This window comes from Calypte anna, chromosome 8, assembly GCF_003957555.1.
Source record: "Calypte anna isolate BGI_N300 chromosome 8, bCalAnn1_v1.p, whole genome shotgun sequence".
Lineage (NCBI taxonomy): Eukaryota > Metazoa > Chordata > Aves > Apodiformes > Trochilidae > Calypte > Calypte anna.
Genome location: NC_044254.1, coordinates 6,915,647 through 6,937,934, shown reverse-complemented (window position 1 = coordinate 6,937,934; position 22,288 = coordinate 6,915,647). Strand labels below are relative to the sequence as shown.

Sequence of the window (22,288 nt, the reverse complement as noted above, 5' to 3'; positions counted from 1 at the left end):
ACCATAGGATCTTTTGTTCTTTGAAGCATTATTTTCCCTCTGGCATCTAGTTACTGCAACTCAAGTAAAAACTGTTTGCCATTAAGACTGTAGACATCAAAATGTGACCTTCCTCTAAGAGCTCTTCCTTATCTTGTGTTTCTTGGCTATTAGCAGCCCGTGATGCTGCTCAAAAAAAGTTCCCACACTTCATGAACTGGTATGAAACCACTGTTTCCAGCTATGGACCCATACCTGCAGATGAACTAGAAGGAGGGTCTTGACTAGTTGAAGGAAGATCTGACTCATCAGATGCTTGAACAGCTTCTTCTTCTTGCTGGCTATCAATTTCCAGGCCTGCTTCTGAAGTAATTCTAGAAGAGATGGAGGGGGAGAAAAACATATGAGTGTGTTTACATAGTGTCAAAAATCTTAGTGGGGGAAAAATAAAAAAGCAGCATAATCTTGGGGCAGAGACTTCTCTGCAAATGTCTCTCCATAAGAAGTTTTGCAGGTTTTATCCCATTTTGTCCCTGCTCCAATCACAAGAGATTAATTTAGCTTTTAGAAAAAAAACACGATGTAATTTCCTTGATAGGCAGCCCAGTGCCAGATCCATATCCAACATACTGTCTTTCTGAGAAGGTTGCAGGAGCTGTTAACTAGGAGTAACTACACAAAGTAACATGATTGTGGTGTAATGGGGAGGGATGGAGGGACTACCACTGACTAGTTACTCCTCAGTATCATTGGTGCAATACCTACATTCCTGTATTAGCAAACAGGAATGCTCCTGCCTTTATTCTGCCAACTCCAGTCCTTCAAAGAGGGGCCTTTGCCATCAGTATTTGACTATTACAGAGGCCTTTACATTCTGAAAAAAAATACAAAAATCTCTTTTTGGCTGATTTATATTAGCTATGTTAAATCAGGAGAAAATCAGAAGAAAATCTCTGATTTTAGATGAAAAAGTCTTCCTGTATTCCTTCATAAAATTACTAAACCCTGTATGAGCTGTCCTTCCTACCAGAGCAGGTTAAACTGAAAATAAATCACAGGCACACTGGGATGGAAATAAATCATTAAGACTAACATGACATCAAGTCTTAGTCAACCAAAGGAGTCACAGATTACCCTTCAGATTCTGCCTCTGCAAAAACTTCATCCCCATCATCACCAGCTCCAGCCTCTGTAGTGGTTGACAGATTCCCAGTGGATGTGGTCACCATTGGAACAGACTGTGAGGCATGCTCTGAAGCATCAGCTGAGGCACTCTCAGTAAAAACTGTCACTGTTCAGGGAAGGCAGTTTAATAAACAGAGTTAGTTTGAATTTCCTACAGAAAATCTATGGAAATCTTAGGCATCTCAGGGAAAGGGCTACTGGAATACTCAGTTGTCAGCAATAAGCACTGTGACAACAATCTAATTCTTTTCCCTAAAGTCAAGGTTTGCAGTTTTTACTTAAGCCTGCAAATTTCTTGCCACTTACCTGGTGCTGCTACTTGTAATGGTGTTGTTGGAACACTACGACCCCCTGATTCTTCCTCATGAGCAAGGAATAGTGGAGTTTCATACATTCCTAAGCCTGCAACATGAAGTTTCAGTGACAACTGAAATAGCCAGCTACAAAAACAGATTAATTGCTGTCTTCTCTCTAAACACGTATTGAAATCCAGTAATTTGTACTTCAAGTGTGGAGATTTTTTTTGGTTTAAGTTGTTTTGACTTACTGCAAGGGCTGATTTTAATTTATTGAAAGGTAAAACATTGCTGTAAAAAACTGCTACTTGCTTTACTTTTAGATTTTTCTTATGGCATTATTTTGAGTTTTCCTCAAAGAAGAGCATACTGCTCCATGCCAACAGGGATGCAGGGGAAAGGGGCTAATGTGGGACAACAGCAAAGACATCAGACAACTCAAAGCAGCTAAGGATATATCCTAAAGATTTCTTTGCATTTGCTGTTTCCTCTATTATTTTACTACAGGAAAGCTACAATGAACAGTAAAGTTAAAAGCCATTCCCTCATTATTACTTTTATCCCTAAATGAAGTTTCTTGCACTGAATAAGCAATATGCTATAGAATCATTTTTGTTGGAAAAAGGCTGTTAAGACAGATAAAATTTCAGCTTCTCTCATTCTCAAGCCCACTTGTACCTACCCACAGAAACATTCCACTTTTCAAACCATGTTACAAATATGAGTGCAGCATCGAAGGAGACACTATTTTACTTTCTGCAGAGTCTCACTCTGATGACAGTTACTTCAAAGTCACAGGTTTCTATACTTCAGCAAGTATCTGAAGCAAACTGCATTTTACTGACTGCACTATTAATTTTTCACTGGAACCATGATGGAAAAGAAAGCACAGAAATGCTTTACCTCCTTGTGATGCAAGCTGACCAAGATCAGAGTGACTTGAGCTAGTTTGTGGCATATCTTCAGGGGGTCCAAATCTGAATCTAGGAACTCCAGCTACCTGAGGGGAACTATCAAAATAAACATTTAAGGAATTCTGCAATTTTTCCAGTGCTGAGGGTAGGGGTGGAGGGGAAGAAAGGACAAGAAAACTTGACTGAAACAAAGTATGAATTATGCATGTGACTAAATGAATTAGTACTGGCCACAAATATCAGCAAAACTAATTAAATAGCAGTTAGTTTATCAAACTTAATTGGACTGCATCCAAAATCAGTAAAACACTCCTGAACAGAATATTCTTTACTTATTCATCCTATGAATTCTCAAGCTCTTAAGTAGATTGCTGAACTTGCCCAGAAGTCTCCCACACATCAGAGATAGCTTTTCCTCTTTATTGCTAATGTTAGCAGGGGAGGAAGTGGAGAGGAGTTGAAACAGAAGAACCTATTTTTTTTGCTTAGTTCTGTCTTAAGTCTTACAATACACTGGAGATGATCTGCCCCTTCATTTGCTGATAAGTGTCAGGACACACAGCTAATAATTACTTACTTTTAGATACAGTCATCTGTCACACATCTTAGCACATTTTAATGTTACTCCAGTCACAAGTTGATTTAATTTGAATTTATTTTAACTCTACTGAAAACCAGAAAGAAATAAATGACTGTGGTTTTTTTACATCTACTTACTGAATGGCTTCTGCAAACCCATCTGTACGATGTGGAACTACAAGAGTTGGTGTGCTTGGAACTGTTCTGTCCTCATCATCAAAGAAGTGCTGCTGCTGGAAAAAAAGACTCATGAGAGCCTACAATGTACTTCCAGTTTCTAACAAGTTGAGATAAAGGTTTCCTTTTTCCACTGCCCAGCAAAATAAAGATGGATTTAGCTCTAAAAAAATTGACTGATTTCAGACATCTAAATCTGAGCTTGTTATATGGACCGCCCTACAATAAAAACCCAACCCAAAACAAACACTTGCAGAGTATCCAACTTTTAAGGGATTTTTAAACATCAGCTGCATGAGATCATCCAACCAAAGTGCCACATCTTCCTGTTGACTACAAAGAAATCTTAGGGTGTCACATTCATAAATAGATAGGAATCTTTTTTCTAGTCAGTGAGTCTCTCTTCCCCCCCTCCCGCCACTGAGCTTGCATTCGTTCTGTCAAATATAGCTGAAGTTGAATAAAGGCTTCAAAATTCGATGGAGATATAAGTTAGCCTTATCATTTAGGATGAGGCTGAGAATACCCTAGTATTTAATTTTTCCAGAAATATATCAATTTTAGAAGACTGATTCTAAAAACAAGTAATTAAAAGCTTTAGCTTCCTGAGACTTTTCTATTATTTGCCTTCCATTTATAAAGATGTTAACAGGACCAAAATATTGTCTGCAGATCTACAGAAATCATCCCACCTCTGAACTCAGTAGCTAGACTTCTTTAAAAAACAAAACCCAGGAGTTATAAATATTCCCCTCAATCCAAGTTTTTAGTAGTAGACCTTTGTATACTCACCATTCCACCTATACCAGGAGTAAGCTGAAGTCCACGCCCCACTGATTGTCTTCGAGTCATCTGAATTCTCTATAGTAAAGAAAAAATTAAGGAGAGTGAATGCTTTCCTGGAATTCTAATTATTCAATCAGAGCCAAGGATAACAATTATATGTCAGTGTACAACGCTGCTCAATAACAGGCATTTTATCTTCTTAAAGAATAGACCATGGCAGCAGCTACTCCACAGCTCATGTCTGCTGCCTGGTCTGGCCATGGAAGAGAACCATGCAGGTTTAAATTCTGGGTGACATTACTGTTTTACTTAACTTACTACTGAGGACAGAAAACTTGAACACAGAAATAATGCAGCCTCAAGCCTCAGAACAAATTAACAGGAAAAGGATCATTTCAGTCAGGATATTTTTGTAAAGTTAAGGTTGTGATGATTTCATTTACAAAATCTACAGGTGTACATCAACGTCTGATCACAGAATCACAGCATCAGGCACTGACTATGAAAGGTTTAGCTTAGAAAATGACTGGCAAACATCCCTTTGCCCACTCTGCACTGGGGCAGAGACTGATAGAAACCTCTGCCAATCTGAGTTACATGTTCAACAGCAGCTTTTAGACTGGAAATATCAGCAGTCTCTGACTGAAACAACATTGGTATAAGAATATCAAGACAGAAATCCATCTTCAGTGTCTTACTGATTTTAAAATTCCCTGTCCAGCCATACTCTGCATGATGAGATATGTCAAGTCAGTTTGCTCAAGTACTACTTCTAGGATGCTAAACAGATGTCCTATTTTTTTACAATAGCCATTATTTAGAAGAAATAATACAATAATTCTTAAAAAGCCTTCTGAACCACACTACAGGTAGTTTATACCTGTACTGGGGGCCCCAGTTCTTGAGGAGGAGCATGAATAGTCAGTCGGGGGGGCAGTGGATGTGGTGGTCTGCGTGGTGACTGTGGGGGCCGAGGGGTCTGTCTCTCAGAGGCAGATGATGGCTGCTGCTCTCTTGAACTTTCATGAGGAAAAGTGGATTCTGCTGCACTTGTGCTGCCTTCTCCTGAAACAGACAGAATATAGAGGAATAAGACCATGGCTTCCAAACTGAACTGAAAACATGAAGGCCAAATCTTCAAATTCTGCAACCACATCAACGTATTTTTACCCTTGCAAGAGCAGGGACAGTACTTTTATTTAAAACCAGTTCAAAGATAACCTGTGCCAGTTATATCAACGCCAGCACTGAAACATACTATTGATTATTCAAGTGCAAATTTAGCCAGGAGATTAATCTACTAAGCCATCAAACAGAAGTTTCCATAGCAACCAGAGCTTGCAGGGTTTTCCAAGGAATGTAGAATATATCCAGAAAAGAACATATCAGGTTAAAATGGTCTTTAGTGTGCATTTTAAATCCATATTTTAACACACACAAAACAGCTTCTGCATGTTCCCCCCTTACAGACACACTTAGAAGAAACATTTAATAACCATACCACTGTTCTGAGAATCTGCTGCTCTCTGGTTGCTTTCACCTCCTCCCATGCTTTCCTCAGTTTCTGTCCCAGGATCTGTACCATCAGCACCCTAAAAAACAACAAACATTTTATGACTTAGCACTAATTTACAGGCTGTAAAGAGAATACAAAGGCAGTAAAAAAAGGATTCAGAAAGTAAACAAAGTGTATATATCCCTATATATAAACAAAATTATATATATATTAACAAAATATATGAAAACCTTAAAACGTTTCTGTAGATATCTACCAAGTCAGGTAAATGTATACAGCTGTATGAGATTTCAGAAGTTTTGCATATCTGTACATACACAAATATGAACAATACAGTCACCACCATTTAACAATACCAGACAATGAAATACCCAGCTTTTGAAGAACTGCTTCACCAGGTTTGCAACCACATTATTTTTTACTGGATCTCGTTCATCTTGTTCAAATGTCAAAGTTGACATTTCTTGTGAAAACACTATTTGTAACAGGTATTACTATCACCTAGTACTAGCCTCAATTTTGGGGATTAATTCATGAGGATTTTCTCTCAACTACTCAAATCTGTGCAGATGCACCAGAACACAACTTTATTCCAAGAAATCTAACAGGTTATAGAAAAGGTACAAATCTCACCTCAGCATCATCTGCCTCATATCCATCATTACCATCAGCACTACCAGTTCCTTCATTACTGTCATCACCTTCATCTCCCATCCCTGTGTCTTCATCATCGTCCTCATCTTCCTCTTCCTCATCCTCATAGTCCTATGGTAACACCATATAAAAACCTTAAGTGCAGAAAGGGTAGTGGAATAATTTCAAATCTTGAAGTGATGCAGTTCAGTTTGTGGTACACAGATCACCTCTGCCTGTGGATCTCCTCCTACAGTTTGTTTGTTATCCAGAGAGCAGGTGCAGAGATTTTTCAATTGCTGTGGTGGGTTACCTGCCAAACACCCACCCAGACACTCCCTCTTCAGCAGGACAGGGGAAGAAAATACCATGAAAAAGCTTAAGGGTCAACAACCATTACAGGCAAAACATTCTTAACTCAGGCAAAATTAACTTAATTTGTTGCAATTTAAAAAAGAGATGGATGGTGACAAACAACTACATCACCCTTCCCCCACCTCTTTTTCCTGGGCTCAATTTCACTCCCTCATTCCCAACTGCTCTTCCTCCTCCCCAGTCTAAGCAGGGCAGAGGGGACAAAGAACTGAGGGGATGTGGTCAGTCTGTAACAGTTTCTCTCAGCTGCTCTCTTCTTCCTCACACTTTTTCCCCCTTCTCCAGCATGGGGCCTCTCTGCAGACTGCAATCCTTCAAAAACTCCTCCAGCAGCAGTTCCTATGCTCCATCAGATAAACGCGTCCCTGCATTGGCTCCTCTCCAGGAGCCACAGTTCCTGGCAGGAGCCTACTCTTCCATGGGCTGCAGTTTCCTTCAGGGAATATCTTCTGTTCCATAGGCTACAGGAAAATCCCTGCTCCACTGTGGTCTCTTCCCTGGGCTATGAAGAGTATCTGCTCCAATGCCTGGAGAACCTCCTCACCCTCTTTCTTTTTTGACCTTGGTGTTAGCAGGACTGTTTCTAATCCATTCTTTTCCTCTCCTCACACTGACACTGCCAGTGCAGTGTTCTGTCCTTCCTTACGGTTGTTCCCACCAGTTGATGGGCTCAGCTGCAGTGGGGCCATCTTAGAGCCACATGGAATAAGGTGTCCCCAGCTTGTGGCAGCCCCCAGCCTCTCCTCAAGCTGCCATACTTGAACATTGAATGATCACAGATAATATAGGGGCACTGTGAAATTTTAAGACTTAAAAAAAAGCAAGGTGAATTAGCAAGTATCTTTAAAACATGAGAAGTTCAGGCTACTCAAAGGCAGACTATTTATACAGTCACAAAATTATTTGATTAAATTAGTTCTGTTAGGTGAGCTTTACAGCAGATCAAAGACAAAATCATAACTAATGGAATAGTAAATAATAATGGAATTATTATTTAGAATAAGTAATGGAGTTCCATGATATACATACTTCCTGCTCGCCTTCGTTTTCATCATCATCATCATCTTCATCATCACTATCAATTACAATGACATCATCCCTCTTGGACTGACCATCCTGAGATGAAGTAGTATTTTGCTGATCTGACTGAAGAGGTCCAAGATCTATTGGGATGGACTGGGAAGTTTCTTCACTGTCCTCCATGGGAGTGTACTCTCCCTGTGTAACACCCTGCAAACGACAGAAATAAATTACCCTAAGAAACAAAATGAAATGCAGTGTATACAGTTCTTAAGATGCTCTTCAGAAAGTGACCACTCTGTTTATAAGAGTTTTTTGTTTTTATTCCCTAGCTCTCCATCTCAACCAAATGGAGACCTATTCCACAACACAATTATTTCAACCTTAAATTCCAAATCTGATCTGGGCTGGGTGTATCCATCACATATGATGCATGTGAACACCCCCCCATAAAATGTTGCTGTCTGAATGTTCACCCCGGATATTCCAGATAACCAAGGAGCTCTCAACATCTGCCCAGTAAGCACATACAAACCCATGGGGCATTGCTGAGAGCCAAGGAAACACTCTGCCCTGAATTCACAACTGTTCCTCAGAGTGCATTGAACACTGCAGCTACTTTCAGTGCACAGACTGGTGATGGGAAAATGAGAGGAGAAACAGATTCTGATGCTTACAAGAGAAGCACTAGTTTATTAGTTATTAACCAGGGTAAACAGCCAACTACAAGTCTCTTTAGGATAAAGAAACAATTTCTTTTCTAAGCACAAACTGTGTGTTCTCTAGGTCTGCAGGAACAGTAATGCAATGCATATGAAAGCCACAGAATGGAGCTATCAAACTCTCCATTTAGCAAGTATGGATAATTAAAGCATTTATATATATTTAAAAACTTTTAACTGAATTGGGTAAGTATCACTAGCAGTGTTAAGGGAATAAAAAAAAAAAGTTTTCAGTGGTTTCCATTAGAAACTTGCAAGATCTGAGGTGACATTTAACTTCTAAAAATACCAAGTTTGAAGAAAAAACCCAGCTATTTCCTTCTGATTCTTTTCAAATATGCTTACTTCTCCAATTGAGTCTTGGGAGTCTTGATTGTATGTTTGAGCTTCTACCTCACCATCAGTGCTCTCTTCTGCTGTCACTTCCTCCTAAAAGAACATACATTTTTTCTCATTCAAAATACATCACTAAAGTTTGGTTCTTTAACACATGTGAGGTATTTTTTTTAGTTTTTAAAAAACTATCTTTTCCCACAAAGATCAGAGGCAACATTTTGTTCTTTTTGCACTATTATTTCTGCTTTTAATTAGCATCCCTCCTCTCTACCCTGGAGAAATACAGTTTTCCCATACCAGTCCACTGGATGTCAGCATCTAGATCTTTTCAGGAACAAAAAGAAGCCTCAAGGTTTCCCATCCCACCTTTATGCTCTCAGCTAATTAAGAGATAATATTCTTATAGTCCTGCCCTTTTCTGTATGTAGCATGTCTCTTGCACAGACTCTACACTATTTTATTCCAGAGTAACTGCAGATAGTGACCTTCCAGATCACACTGAAAAATCTCTTCTTCCTCTTCAAGGCTAGGATATGGCTCTCTCTCTTCCATCCTACAGTTCACTAAGATATTTATCATTCACTGAAACTGGTATAACCTCTGCCTTTTATTATACACTTGGGGTATTATACATAATCCTGAGAATTTAAGAAGTCACATTAATAATTAACTGACTTGCTCTGAAGTAATATACTTGCTATTCCCACTAAAATCTTCCAAAAGGACAGATTATGTTCTTGCAAACCTCAGGTCCAACTCTCTGTATGCTTCTCAGTTTCTTTGGAAGTGGCACATCCACAGTTTCCTCAGAAATTTGGTCTGAGTTTTCCACAGTGTTATCCTCCTCTTCCTCTCGTGGACGTTTCGACAGTGAAGAACTTGGGGTAGCTGAAACTTAAAAAAGCCTCTTGGTTATTTTCAGAACAACAAATGAACAAAACAGAAAATCAAAAGGTTTGGTATTTTACCCTGGAAAGCTGCTTCTTCCTGCACTTGAATGATAATAAACAGAATCAGAACCACCTGTTATTATTTCCTAGGACATGAAAGCATCAACCCCTTTTGTTACAAGCCATATGCCCTTGAACCTATATCCACATCTTAACTGACCTCAATTATAAGCTTCAGGGTAAAACTAAAATATGTTTTACATCTTTACTTTTGACAAGTACACCTAAAAGTTTAACAGAGTGTCAGCTGGGAAAAAAAAAAGCAATTTACAAAAGCCCATTTTGTTGGGCAAACAAATGTGCAACAGCTTTTGACACAAAGTAGCTTTATATTTCTCTGTATTTTACATTCCACCTTAAGTAGTTTAGTCATGACTCCTAAACTTGCTCCAACAGTCCCATGGAAACAGAGGCAGCAAGGTTTAATGTATTCAAACACAATGCTGCTCTGAATAAATACAGAAACATGTGCTTTTCAGCTTTAAGGAATGCAACATTCCAGGGGTACCATTTCTGAAGCCTTCAAGAAAAGAGCCTAACCTCAGAATTTTGTAAAATGTTTGACAAACTCAAGGGGTGGAAGTGCAAATTCTTTTGCTGAAGTTAAGCCTGGTTTGACAAGGGTCCAAATGGAGCTATTTCAAAGGAACTATGCAACCAGGCAGGGCCATAAAATAAAACCAACCTGTGGCAAACACTGCAGTAGAAGTGGAGGGCCTCTCTATTTGAGAGCTCTGTACAATCTCTACAATGGTAGGGGATGGCTCCTGATTAGCTGGCTCAATCTGAGGATGACTTTGCTGTGTGGGCTGCACAAAAGCAGTTGCTTGTGTCTGCTGCTGAACAGTCAAGATGGGCTGAGAGAGAGATGTCTGAACGTTGGGACTAGTGGAACGCACAGACCCACTGGTGCTGCCGAAGACTGGAACGTGCTCCACAGGTCCCTCTGACTGCATAGCTGAAAGGCAAAACCAGCAGCACATTCAACTCTCTTCATATTACCTAGTACAGGTGACAAATTCTAGTTCAGATCTCTTAATGAGCACATTTTTGCAGATTGAGTCAACATTTCTTATGCCTGTCTTCAGTTGAGGAATCAAACATCAACAGAAGCAGCTACAGAAGTGCAATACTGAAATAAATGCAGGGACAACAAGATTACCTGAGGTATTTTCAAAATTATCATTAGAGATTTCAAGTCAAAAGTAGCATTTATGATTACTGTAGATCCTTATATTAAAAATATAGGTGTTTTTACTTACCCTCCTGAGTCTCCACCTGTGTTGTAGGCATCACTGTAGCTGTTGGAGTAGTGGTAGGATTGGTGACTGTAGCAGGAGTAACCATGGGACGGATGCTGGCTCTTGGGGTAGATTTATTTCCAGCCATTGCAGCAGCAGTCACTTTACTTGGAGTTGACACAACAGGAGTTGGTTTAATATTTGCTGTTGGTGGATCTGATGTGCTAGCACTAAAAAACAGGACATTATGGTAGTGCTGAAAGCAGATCTTAAAAATACCAAATTTTATCAGAGCTAGAAATACTGATTTTAAAGGTTTAAATTTTGAAAGTCTGAGAAGGGCATAATGAATTGTCTTGCAAAGTTTGCTTATAGTTGAAAAAGACACAGACTACACAATCTGTAACATTTTGTCCAGCTTAGTGGTTTTACAGGTTTCTTCAACAGCAATCAACTAGAAATCTGCAAGATCAAAAGAAGCCATGTGTAGCTCATACTATTAGCTGTGCTGGGTCCTAATTACAGTGAGTAATAGATCTTACGCTAAAACTAACTGATTCACCCAATGCAGAGCAACATCATCTCCTGGCTGAGACAAGGATCTGCCACATTTTAACTGGCATTTTCAAAAGCCTTGCTTTCAAAAGGATGCTGTCACAAAAGCTAAGAAGGGAGTTTGTTATCTATCTATTTAGTCTTTGTTTGAGATTGAATCTATTATTTGAGATTTTTCCACAAGGAAGATCTCCTCCAACCAAAAAGGTCAAAGGTGACAATCAAAATTGTACAACCTCAAGAATCCTGAAATCTGAAAACATCTAAAAATTTTTTTACACTTCCTGCTTGTTAATATGACAATTTAACAACTTAAAAGCTTTACTGATTAAATGTGGCTGAGAAAAGAGGACTGTACTATGCCAATTAGTATCTTCCAAGTCACTTAAGAAAAAATGTGCAAAGCCAGTGGTTTACTACAAAGAAGAGCAACTTTAGATAAAGACAAATTCAAGAAGCTCCCAACTAAAGAAACTTCAAAACTCCCAGATCCTTCAACTCACATTCCTCTTTCACCTGAAGCTGGAGTAGACTTCAGTGAGATTTGCCTCTGCTGTTCTGGGACCTGTTAAATAAGAAGCAGAAGTTAATGCCACGTACATACAGAGTGAGAAATTTCATAAAATACTTCAGCAGACAGATATCTTTGCTAACATTTGTTTCTCTAACAGAACTGTGAGCACACCAAGTCAAACTCCATTATGACTGCAAATCCAAGACAAATCATACCAGCCATACCATGTATGTAAAGCAGTTCAGTGATTTCTAGGGTGTTTTCTGAAGCCATTGAAAAAACAGGAGCCAGAATCCATTATACACATCAGGAAAGATACAAAGAGAGCCAACAATTCATTGGCTGATTCACATGGAATGATCTAACTGTACAGTTGCCACCACTGGAAAATTCTGGCATGAAGTTCTAAGCTCGGTTCTGAATCTTTACTAAAGCCATTTTGTACATTTCCAAAACTAGGACCAGGGAAGAGTTTAGTGGATTCCATTATGTCTTGATTTTCTTTTTTTCCCCCTATAAGAGTAGAATCTGCTATTTAGGATGTTTGGATGTTCTCTTCATGTAAAGCAGTCCTGTGTAGTGAAATGAGGCAACCAGGTGCCCCTAATTGCCAGGTTGTGGGCATAAGCTTGTGCTTCAAGACTCACCTTTTACTGGCCCCCCTAATCCTGCTCATGTGCAGTGGGGGCCTGCTCTAATTAGGCACAGGTGGGCTTAACACAAGATCATGCCCACTACCTGGCAATTAGTGGCACCTGGTTGCCTCATTTCACTACAGTCCTGAATATTCCATTACTGGCTACACAAAACCAAACCGGACAGCAGTGCCTGTACTCAGAGCTGCTGCTCTCATTGTCAGGAGACAGGCAAGCTGCTCACTCCCAATCCTTCAGCCAGCTGAAAGGAGTTGTACCTTATTTGTGGACTCTGGTGGCTCATCTCGTTGCTCATGGTGTCGTTCTTGCTGCTCTCTGAGCTCTCTTTCCAGACGGCAGATTCGCCCTTCATACTGTGATTTCAGCGCGCTCATCCGCACCTCCAGCTCAGTCTTCTGCTCCTCTAAGGAGCTGCTTTTCTGCTTCCACTCTTCATTTTCTTTTGTTAGCTGCTCTTTTGTACCTAATTGAATAGGAAAGTACTCAGGTTTGCCACTGTAAAAGCTTCCTACTAAGTGAATGCTGAATAGCTCTCTGTTAATAGGGTACTCAAGTATTCTGAACTCTTAAAAATTTTAAGAAACCCAAATTACATCTTGAAATTTATTTATTTATTCAAATTAAATACAAATCTATGCTCCTTGAGCATAGGAGGTTCCATATAAACACAAGGAGAAATTTTTTTACTGTGAGGGTGACAGATTTCTGGCACAGGCTGCCCAGGGAGGTTGTGGAGTCTCCTTCTTTGGAGTCATTCAAAACCTGCCTGGACGTGTTCATTTGTAACCTCCTGTAGGTAACCCTGCTCTGGCAGGGAAGCTGGACTTTCAAGGTCCCTTCCAACCCCTAACTTTCTGTGATAAATAGATTATAAATATAAATAAATAAATACTATTTATATATATATAAACAAAAATTAAATCAACAAGTAGTCACAAAAAAACAAGATGCATTCAGCAACCTCTTACACTACCATTCCTCTCAATGTCAATTAAAAATAAACGGGGCAGTAAGTTTTTGTAAACTTAAGGAAGGGGATAATTACCCAAGCTGTTTGTAAGGTTAACCTGCTCTGATCAACAGAAGGATAAAAAAATGGTAGTTGTTATGTTGGCTGACCAGAACTAAGCAAAACTCATTTTTTACCCCTACTGTTCAGCTAGCTATATACTTCTATCATCTCCTGAAGGAAATAAATTCTAAGTTTTAGAACAATTCCTGTAATATCTCATCTAGAAAAAAAACTTTAAGCTGAAGAAAAAACCTGTGAAGTAAACTACATTTTCCTAAGCATCCTGTCTAAATGCTTTTCTATACAAATAATCAAAACTGAAGCAGATGATTGAAGGAGAGAAAAAATATTGTAATACCAGCTAACTGTGCAATCTTCTGCTTGGCTGCAAGCAAAGTCTTCCTGGTTTTCTCTTCCTTTTCAGTGATCTGCTGCCTCAGCTGTTCTTCCTGTGTTATCTTTTCTTGCAGGTCTTGATGAAAACGAGCGAGTTCTGATTGTAGCTGAGTTATCTGCTCCTGAAGATTTCTAACTTCAGTTTCCTTTTCTGCTATAGTCTATACAGAGAGAGACAGATCACAGCTGTTGGCCATAACCAGCTACTTTGGCAAAGACCTCTTCTAGGAGGCTCCAAGGACCTAGTATTAGCTGTATTAAAGTTAAAAAGCTTATCATCAACAACAGAGGAGTCAAATCCTTTCTGAATGCAATACTTCAGACTACCATTCTCTTTCCCACTTACTTTTACCAAGAAACATCATGACACAAAGTAGACAGGGGGTTTAAACCAGGTTTAAGGCCCCACTTTTCCAACAAGGTAGAGAGGTACAATTAAGTCACTTCATGTACTTCTGTGCATACATGCACAGGCACAGAAAAACATCCTCACATTCTTCTATGCAGCTGAGCACAGTACTCTGAAATTGTTCACTCTCCTTACCTTTTGTAAACTTTCTACTTGAGCCTCCAAAGCCTTTGTCTTCACTTCAGCTTGACTGAGATTGTCCTTCAGCTCTTGTACTTCCTGGGCAGAAACTTTTTCTTCTTGTTGTTCTACAGAAGACTGAGTTGATGCCTCTGCAACCATCTGAAATATGTCAAACAGTAGCAGGCTAAATGTCATGACTTTTACAAGTTGTTTCTGTGTGCAAGCAGTTTAAAATATTCTGGGCAAAAACCAAAGAACTCTAAAAAAATCTGAAGTTCTGTGAAGAATTCTGTAAAGTACTAAGTGATGCACAGCTCATACTTTCTGGCAGTTAAGAGCTAAAAGCAGAATAAACAATGTTATTTGCTGCTTTCTCTTCACAGTATTATACTAAGTGGAGGTAAAGATCATTAGCTAGATCAAACACGACTAGATTAACAACATACCTTTTTAACAGAATGTATTTGCAAACAACAACAACAAAAAAGTGTATGTACCTTATCATGTTGTGCTTTCAGCTCCTCATACTGAGTCTTGTACCTGCGCCCAATTTTCTTGACCTGTGTTATAGTTTTCACTTTTTCTTGTATGTCAGCCACTTTGGCATCTAGTTCTTTCTGCAAAGTGTCCTTTTCTGTTCTTATTTTCGTTACTTCATCCTTCAGGCTCTGAACAAGATTCTGGCTTGTAGTCAAGGATGCATTAGTTCTAAATAACACGAGTTTGGAGGAAGATGCAAAGGAGATGTTTGAAACTGAGCAGTACTGAAATGTACTGAATTCTGTGTAATATAACAGACATTATTTGTAGTAAATTGTGTTTTCTAGGATTTTGCCATATGAATGAGTGTAGAATACAAATTATTCTACCATACATTAGTTTAGAGACAGTTCAGCTAAAAGATTCTCACTTATTTTATCTGCATACTATCAACTATAAATTAAGAATACAAAAGGTTTCATAGTTACATGGAGACTGTTAAGAAATTACACCTCCAGATAAAGTATTTTGCTTTGCACAAAACTTTTTACTAATTGACTTATACCACACCTGGCTATTTCTGCTTTAAGCCTGCCAGTTTCCTCACTCATTTGTTGGATGCGTTTGGTGTTTGCCTCCTTCTCTGAGAGCAGCTTCCGATACTCTTCGAGATCCGTGTCCTTCTGTTGGCTCAGTAAGTGCTGGAATGTTTAGAAAACAGTTTTTTATACAGTTATATCCAGAAAATAGCTTTGAATTAGAGATATTGCTTTTTGATTTGGAATGCCTATGAACTAGAAGAGCCTGTTTTGAAGCTGTGTAAACAGTGCTTTGTTCTCAAGAAAATTGAGAACTTTACTCATCCTTTGTTTTGCCACCCACCTCCCACCAACATCATCTTTGAAAACATGGAATCCCCACCTGAGTCCTCCCTTTCCAGCGTTTAACATCTTCTTCCAGCAGCTTTTTCTCTGCCTGCAACATTCCACTTTTCTCACTCAGTTCAGCATTGGACTCTTGCAGAGGTAGAATGTCAGCTTCCAGCTTGCGTACCTGGAAAAACACAACTGGGGATTAAACTCTCTGGATCTTATGAGACAGAAGGAAATGGATGGGATAGTCCTTGGATGATGATGATGATGATTATAAGAGAGCAAAACCAGCACCCTCAAGAAGCCCTGATATAAGCTCCTTTTCCAAAACTCTGTGGCCAGCTGTGGAAGGGACAAGGACAAAGAGCAAGAGCAGGGAATGATCCTACAGAGAGATAAAAACCACAGCTATGACTTCACAACCTTAGCTTCTCATTCCAGTTTGGTACTGGAAACTGGCATCTAACATGTAATTAATGATCTAACAACACTGCACTGGATCCCATTAAATAACTGGCAAGTAGAAATGAGAAGATGCATGATCTCCTCTTTAAATTCTTCATAAAGTCATGATGTGTTTTATATGTATCACTGTGACATTTTTCATTTATTTGCTGATAATATTCTTGTCACTGGTATACTTCTAGCCAAAGATAAATGCTGATTTTCAGTTTTATTTAAATGAAACTGGACTTTACACTTTCAAAGTTTTCTAGGTGGACCAGTGTCTTCTAAAAACTGAAGTTTCCTCATTTATGTGTGGTGCACAGGAATAATCACAATCTAAATCATGCACTTACTGTAATTAGCAATGGTGTATCAACTTGATCATCTGAAAAATACACAGGAAACTCAGAACTCACCTTTGCTTGAACCTGTTGTAGCTCTTGTTCTAGCCTCTCCTTCTCTTCTCTAAGCATCTTGTTGGTTTCTATCAGTACATTCATGGTCTCAGTTTTTTTCATTAATTCTTCATGCTGTGCAATGGTTTTTGCTGTTACCTTTTGAAAAGATTAAACTCAATTATCTGTTTTGCTTGCACAGGCAGAGACACAACCTAAGATGGGCATAACACCATTTTGGAAAGCTGTCATGACATTCATTATGCCACACCTACATTCAAAATAAGTAACTAATGCTTCAGAAATAGGAGATGGAGAAAAAAAGTGAGAATTTCCCCCCCCCCCTTTGCATGACTTTGCCACACTTCTCCACGGGGCTTGGAACAAAACCCTCCATTTGGCTACATGTCCAGTTGAAGAACTGCCAATTCTTCCAAAACTCTTCATTTTTGGGTATAAGCAGTAAAGACAAGAGTAAAACAGAGAACCGAATTCCCTACTTAATCATAAGCAGCAGTATCCAACCATACCTGCACCTTCTCCCTCTCAGCATTGAGGCTGTCCTGAAGCTCCTGGAGCTCCCTTTCCAGGTGCTCCACTCTCTGGCGGTACCGCAAACTCTCCACCTGGGCCACCTCAAATCTGGTTTCTGCAATCTCCTTTTCTCGACGTATAAATCTGCAAGAAAATGAACAGCACGTGTATGGAAATGAAAGATAAAGCATTTTAAGCAGAAGCATCTTGTACCTGACAGTCTACTGAGGATAGATATTGGTTCAGAAAGCTCAAAAAGGACATCCTAGAGAGAAGTCCTTCAAAATCTACATAAGCCCCCTAAAAAACATAAAAAAGTCAGCTCTGAAACTTTCTTGTCAATCCTGTTTGCTAAAGTCTGATTTAGCTTCCTGTCAGAATAGACTCACATTTTCCTAGGAGTAGAAAGAAACCTGCTCTATTAGTTACTGAAGTAAGACAACCACTTCCTACCGCACAAAAAAGCACTTAAATTTTATGTATTATTCTTCAAACATAAGAACTACTTGGCATCTGATTTATAACAACTGAGAGTAGCCTAGGGCTCAAGTTACCTAAGAATTTCTAAGATTTGCTCCTGGGATTTGCCTTCCTCATTGAGAGAAACATTCACTGCAGCTGGCATGGCTTCTTTCATGGAAGTCACCATCTTGTCACTCAGACTTTCCAGCTGTTCATGTAACAACCGATTCTGTTTTTCCAAGTCTTCACAGCGGGATGCAAGCTTGGAAGCTTCATCCTGCAACAAAATTATTCAATGGTTGTGAATTCTGTGGCTGTTTCTGTTAACTGGAAAAAAAAAAACAAACCTCACTGAAACTATAAAAACAACCATACCTTGATCATTCTCTCTCTTTCTTCCCAGGAGGCTTTGCTCTCTAGCAATTCAGACTGAGCTTTCTGGGCAGCCTCCTCTAGCTGCTGCCTTACTGCTGTATTCTTGGCAACTTGTTCTTTAATTGCCTGTAAGGCTTCAACATCAGCAGCATGAAGCATTAATTCCCGTTCATATTTATTTTGAGCTTCAGAAGCCATCTTTGCCTGCATTAAAAAAAATAGAAAAAAAATAGTTTCTTTTACCTTTAATGATATATATTTGATAGGTACAACGAGATTCTCTAATTATAGACAAAATCAGTGAGCACAGAATAAAAAAGAAAACCACTGGCTAAAACCTCTGCTATTCTCAAGTACAAGAAAAATGTACTTAGGACAGTTCCCATAAAGAAAATGCTGTTTTTAAGAAAAATTAGAATCTGAAGGGACAGTCTCTATAGGTACAGTCTCTATAGTTAATCCACTATCTACTTTTGCTGTAGATTCTGCACAGATAACAGGCAGACATTTAGTCTAAGACCATCCACTTGTTACTTCTACACATTAATGGGCAAAGATATTTACTGCATGAGATTAAAAGCTAAGGACAGACAATGGCCACAGTACCAGATGAAATGCCCATCTACTGAATTTTGTGTTGGATTAAACAGCAGTCAAAATTTTTTCTACTTTACACTGGTAAGTGTTGCTGGAATTCTCATCTGGAGAAAAGTAGATTCTTCTAAAAGCCTTTTTTTTTTTTTTTTTTTTTTTAAATCAAGTGCTGCTAAATATCATTTTGCCCCACAGTTTTAAAAAATGACAACTGTTTTGGGTTAGAAAGACATTTTTCCCATTGTCTTCTTGTGAGAGTTCACTCCTCCCTTCCGGAGAGTGAGGTAGCAAAAACCAAACCCAACAACCAACCAAACACCCAGAAGAGTTAGCTACATTTCCTGATCAATTTTTTTTACATAATGAAACAGATCTCAGAAACAGCAATCCACTGCATCTTGTTTTCTTAAACATCACAGAAACTGTGCTTGCAGCACAGCTTCAGCTGACCTTACTGCAATACTTGATCAGGTAGAAAACTGAAGCACTAAATAGGCAGCTGGTCACAAAATACTCTTAGAGTAATTTGCTTCCCTCCAAAAGTCTGATTAGTGGCATCACCTTTAAAAAATGTTCTGAGTTCAACTAAAAACAATGAAAAACTAGCAGTAAGTTTCCTATCTCTGGCTAAAATAGGGAAATACTACAAACATACTTGTTCCTGGCAGTCACGTCTGGCTTGCTGTTCATTACTTAGAGCTGTGCTGGCTCTCTGAAGAGCTTCCTGAACCTCTGACTGCACAGTTGTCAGACTCTTCTTTAGTTCTGATAGCTATAGGGATGGGGGAGAGAGGGACAACAACAAAAAAAAGCAAAATAAGAACAAAACTAAGACAGTATGGAACACAGCAAAACTCTGAATGCAGGCAGTCATGAATAATGTAGAAACCAAAGCTGGTTATTTAGTTTTATTTTAAAATAAAATAGGGAAACACTTTCAAGGTTTTGATTTATTAATATACAGAGCTCTTTCCCAGAAAAAATACTTTACTGTCCTTTTAGAGTTGGGCATGCAGTAATTATATCTGAAGTCATCTTGTTTCTTTCAAACCCAGTAAGAGCCTGAATATTAACTGCACAATTAAGGACACAGACCACTCTGGTTTTCAAAGATGTGCATGCTACAAACTTAGTTCCAGCTCATGTTCCCAAAAGAGTTTTCCAAAACCTCTCTCAGGTTTTCCTGCAAACTGTGCTCAAAGTTCAGAGAGATTGTGACAGCTCTAAATACTCAGTCCTCCTAACAGATAGAGATCTAAGGTTAATGTACTACTCATGTTTGGAAACCTCTCACAAATTCAGTTAGCCTTTTGTATATCCTAAAATCTTTAGCTCTGGGCACTAGTAACTGTGGGAACAGTCTGAATTTAAGGGATTATGTAAAAGCACATTCTTGTGGACTCTCTCCAAGGGAGCTAAGGGGAGGGGGCATTCAGTGTGTACCTGCTGCTCCATACTCTCCACAGCTTTACGCTTCTCCTCTTGCAGTTCTTGCTTTTCTTTCTCTGACTCCATCAGTTTCTTTTCCAGCTGTGCTTGATACTCTGAAGACTCCTTCAGACGAGCTTCAACAGTTGCACGAACTTCCTCTGTCACCTTCATTAAAATACATCATAAGAGATCAATTGGTTTTCCTTTAAATAAGGCCTTATGTGAAACCAGGATTTTATTACCAATTTAAAGCCAGAACAGCATCTCATTTAGAAAAACAAAACCGAAAATGTGGAGAATCAGTAGCACTGAATGTTTTTTTTTTTATTTTTCCTCCTCTCAAAGCTGCAATACCTCATTATCCTAATGACCCTAACCCTAATTCTTAAAAAAAATTTCCCCCTGCTCCCTAAGAAGTTTTAGGTGACTGCACTCAAATGTGCAGCAGCCAGCATATCTTTTTATTACCGAGTAGAATCTGCAACACTGTTAGAGCAGAGCAACCATAATGAAGTTTTTACAGTAACAGAACAAAGACAAACAAATAATTGGATACTGAACAAACAAAACTGTTGTTTACTGATGCTGGAACTGCCACAGAAAGTGAGAGCTGTTTTACCAAGCTGTGTCATTTTGCTATGCTGAACAGCTTGGAAAAACAAGCTGCATTTGATACTAACATCGTGGAGTGTATGACAGATTAGGTCATTCTTAAGCTTTTAACATGAATATCCCATACAGAATGTTCTTCTGCACCTCTGAAGACCTTACTGATGCAGAAGGTGTGAATTTAACTGCTCGAATGAGAGCTACTTAATATTGTTAATAATTGATCACAGGGTTTAATAAAGAGGTTTTTTAAAATTAATTACCTTCTTTCTATGGAAGACATTGGCAAAATACAGCTTGGAGTCAAACTCACAATTCAGGATTTTAAAAGTATGGAGCAAAGTATGCAAAAAGGTGTATTTCCACGATTTAAAGAGTTTTTAATAAAAATTTCTAAAATATGGTCTTCCTACATTGTATTCTGATGCCTCCTAAACTAACCTTACTGTTTTTTGTAATTCTTCCCACAATCCTGTAGGCTGCACTGTAGTGAAAATGTATGAAAAATAACATCTTTCATTTTGTTTCCCTTTTTGCTCCAATAAACAATGGCAACACTTACTTGTTTTTCCTTATTAAGGGATTCCTCTAGACTAAGAACCATGGCCCTGTACTGCTCCACATTACTGGAACTGGTCTTCAGTCTTTCTCTCAAGTCATTAACTTGTTCTTCAGCTTGTCTCAGTCGACTTACAAGATCATCCACATCTTCATTTGTACTAGGCTGACCTAGAATATTGGAATACATTCATTAGCTGATGAAGTTTAATTCTATTTTTTAAAATCACTATTCTGCTGAAAAGTGGTCTTTTTAGGGTAACAGTATGGGAAACCAATCACCCTCACAAAGCTTTCCTAAATAAAATTGCCAGCCCTAACCAAAACAGTAGCTAAACACTAAACACTGATGATTCAGACAAAACCCATGCTAATTAAAAATAAGTAACTTAAGACTTAGGTTCTTCCAAATAAAAATAAATGGTATTTATAATTTTTTTCCCTTTGTCAAAGACTGCATGGGCATCAATTTTACTTTAACAAATCATCCTGATTGTTGCTTGTTTCAACATGTGACTGCTAAAGACAAAGAGGTTGATTACTTAATGCATTGTCCTCCTACTTCTGAATTACTGCTAATTATGAATTTTACAATTCTGCAGACAGCAATGTTTAACATAAAGAGAAATTAAACATAGAAAAACATATTTATTACCTTTCCCTGGAGCCCTCTGTGATGACTGAGATGCCAGCTGAGCCTCTGTGTTGTTAAGCTGCTGTTTCAACATTGCAGTTTCTTTCTGGGCATTCTTTAGAAGTTCCTTTGTGTTAATGTGACGATTTGTCTCAGTCTCCAGCTGCCTCTTCAGATCCAGGATATGAACCTGAAAACACAGGGTTCTTAAACTTGCAGAGTTAGGCACAAATGCCACGCAGACCAAATATGTTTAGAAATTTCATGTATGAAAACCAGTGCACTGTAAGCTGGCAGAAACTGTGTGGATTGATTTCCACTAGAACAAGCTTAGTGTATTTATAATGATTCTTACCTCTTGATTTTTGGTAAGGGAATGTCTTTGTTCAACCTCATTTTCTAATTTCTTCTTCAGCTGAGAGATCTCACGCTCTAACTTCTCTATCTGATTGTTGAGTCTTTGTTTTGTTTCTGTCTCAGATCGCTCCAGTATTCCCTGATAAAAGAACATTATACACTATGG

The 22,288-nt window shown here is 38.7% G+C and overlaps 1 protein-coding gene across 3 annotated transcripts in view; it reads right to left on the bottom strand.

Moving 5' to 3' along the window:
• TPR (translocated promoter region, nuclear basket protein) overlaps window positions 1-22,288 on the bottom strand; it is a 38,319-nt gene that overhangs the window by 995 nt on the left and 15,036 nt on the right. The window contains exons 20-49 of one of the 3 annotated variants that reach the window (XM_030455697.1): window positions 22,121-22,261; window positions 21,787-21,955; window positions 21,136-21,302; window positions 19,977-20,129; window positions 19,189-19,305; window positions 17,940-18,143; window positions 17,657-17,841; window positions 17,099-17,246; window positions 16,590-16,727; window positions 15,776-15,907; window positions 15,425-15,555; window positions 14,872-15,082; window positions 14,387-14,533; window positions 13,805-14,003; window positions 12,692-12,897; window positions 11,768-11,829; window positions 10,731-10,939; window positions 10,154-10,426; window positions 9,264-9,412; window positions 8,528-8,611; window positions 7,470-7,670; window positions 6,066-6,197; window positions 5,418-5,508; window positions 4,797-4,981; window positions 3,923-3,991; window positions 3,092-3,186; window positions 2,364-2,470; window positions 1,471-1,566; window positions 1,114-1,270; window positions 235-353 (exon numbers count right to left, since the gene is read on the bottom strand). In XM_030455697.1, coding sequence (XP_030311557.1) covers window positions 235-353; window positions 1,114-1,270; window positions 1,471-1,566; window positions 2,364-2,470; window positions 3,092-3,186; window positions 3,923-3,991; window positions 4,797-4,981; window positions 5,418-5,508; window positions 6,066-6,197; window positions 7,470-7,670; window positions 8,528-8,611; window positions 9,264-9,412; window positions 10,154-10,426; window positions 10,731-10,939; window positions 11,768-11,829; window positions 12,692-12,897; window positions 13,805-14,003; window positions 14,387-14,533; window positions 14,872-15,082; window positions 15,425-15,555; window positions 15,776-15,907; window positions 16,590-16,727; window positions 17,099-17,246; window positions 17,657-17,841; window positions 17,940-18,143; window positions 19,189-19,305; window positions 19,977-20,129; window positions 21,136-21,302; window positions 21,787-21,955; window positions 22,121-22,261 — 4,477 coding nt within the window. The remainder of the gene's footprint in view (window positions 1-234; window positions 354-1,113; window positions 1,271-1,470; window positions 1,567-2,363; window positions 2,471-3,091; window positions 3,187-3,922; window positions 3,992-4,796; window positions 4,982-5,417; window positions 5,509-6,065; window positions 6,198-7,469; window positions 7,671-8,527; window positions 8,612-9,263; window positions 9,413-10,153; window positions 10,427-10,730; window positions 10,940-11,767; window positions 11,830-12,691; window positions 12,898-13,804; window positions 14,004-14,386; window positions 14,534-14,871; window positions 15,083-15,424; window positions 15,556-15,775; window positions 15,908-16,589; window positions 16,728-17,098; window positions 17,247-17,656; window positions 17,842-17,939; window positions 18,144-19,188; window positions 19,306-19,976; window positions 20,130-21,135; window positions 21,303-21,786; window positions 21,956-22,120; window positions 22,262-22,288) is intronic. The other 2 variants (XM_030455698.1, XM_030455699.1) reach the window with 2 other exon arrangements.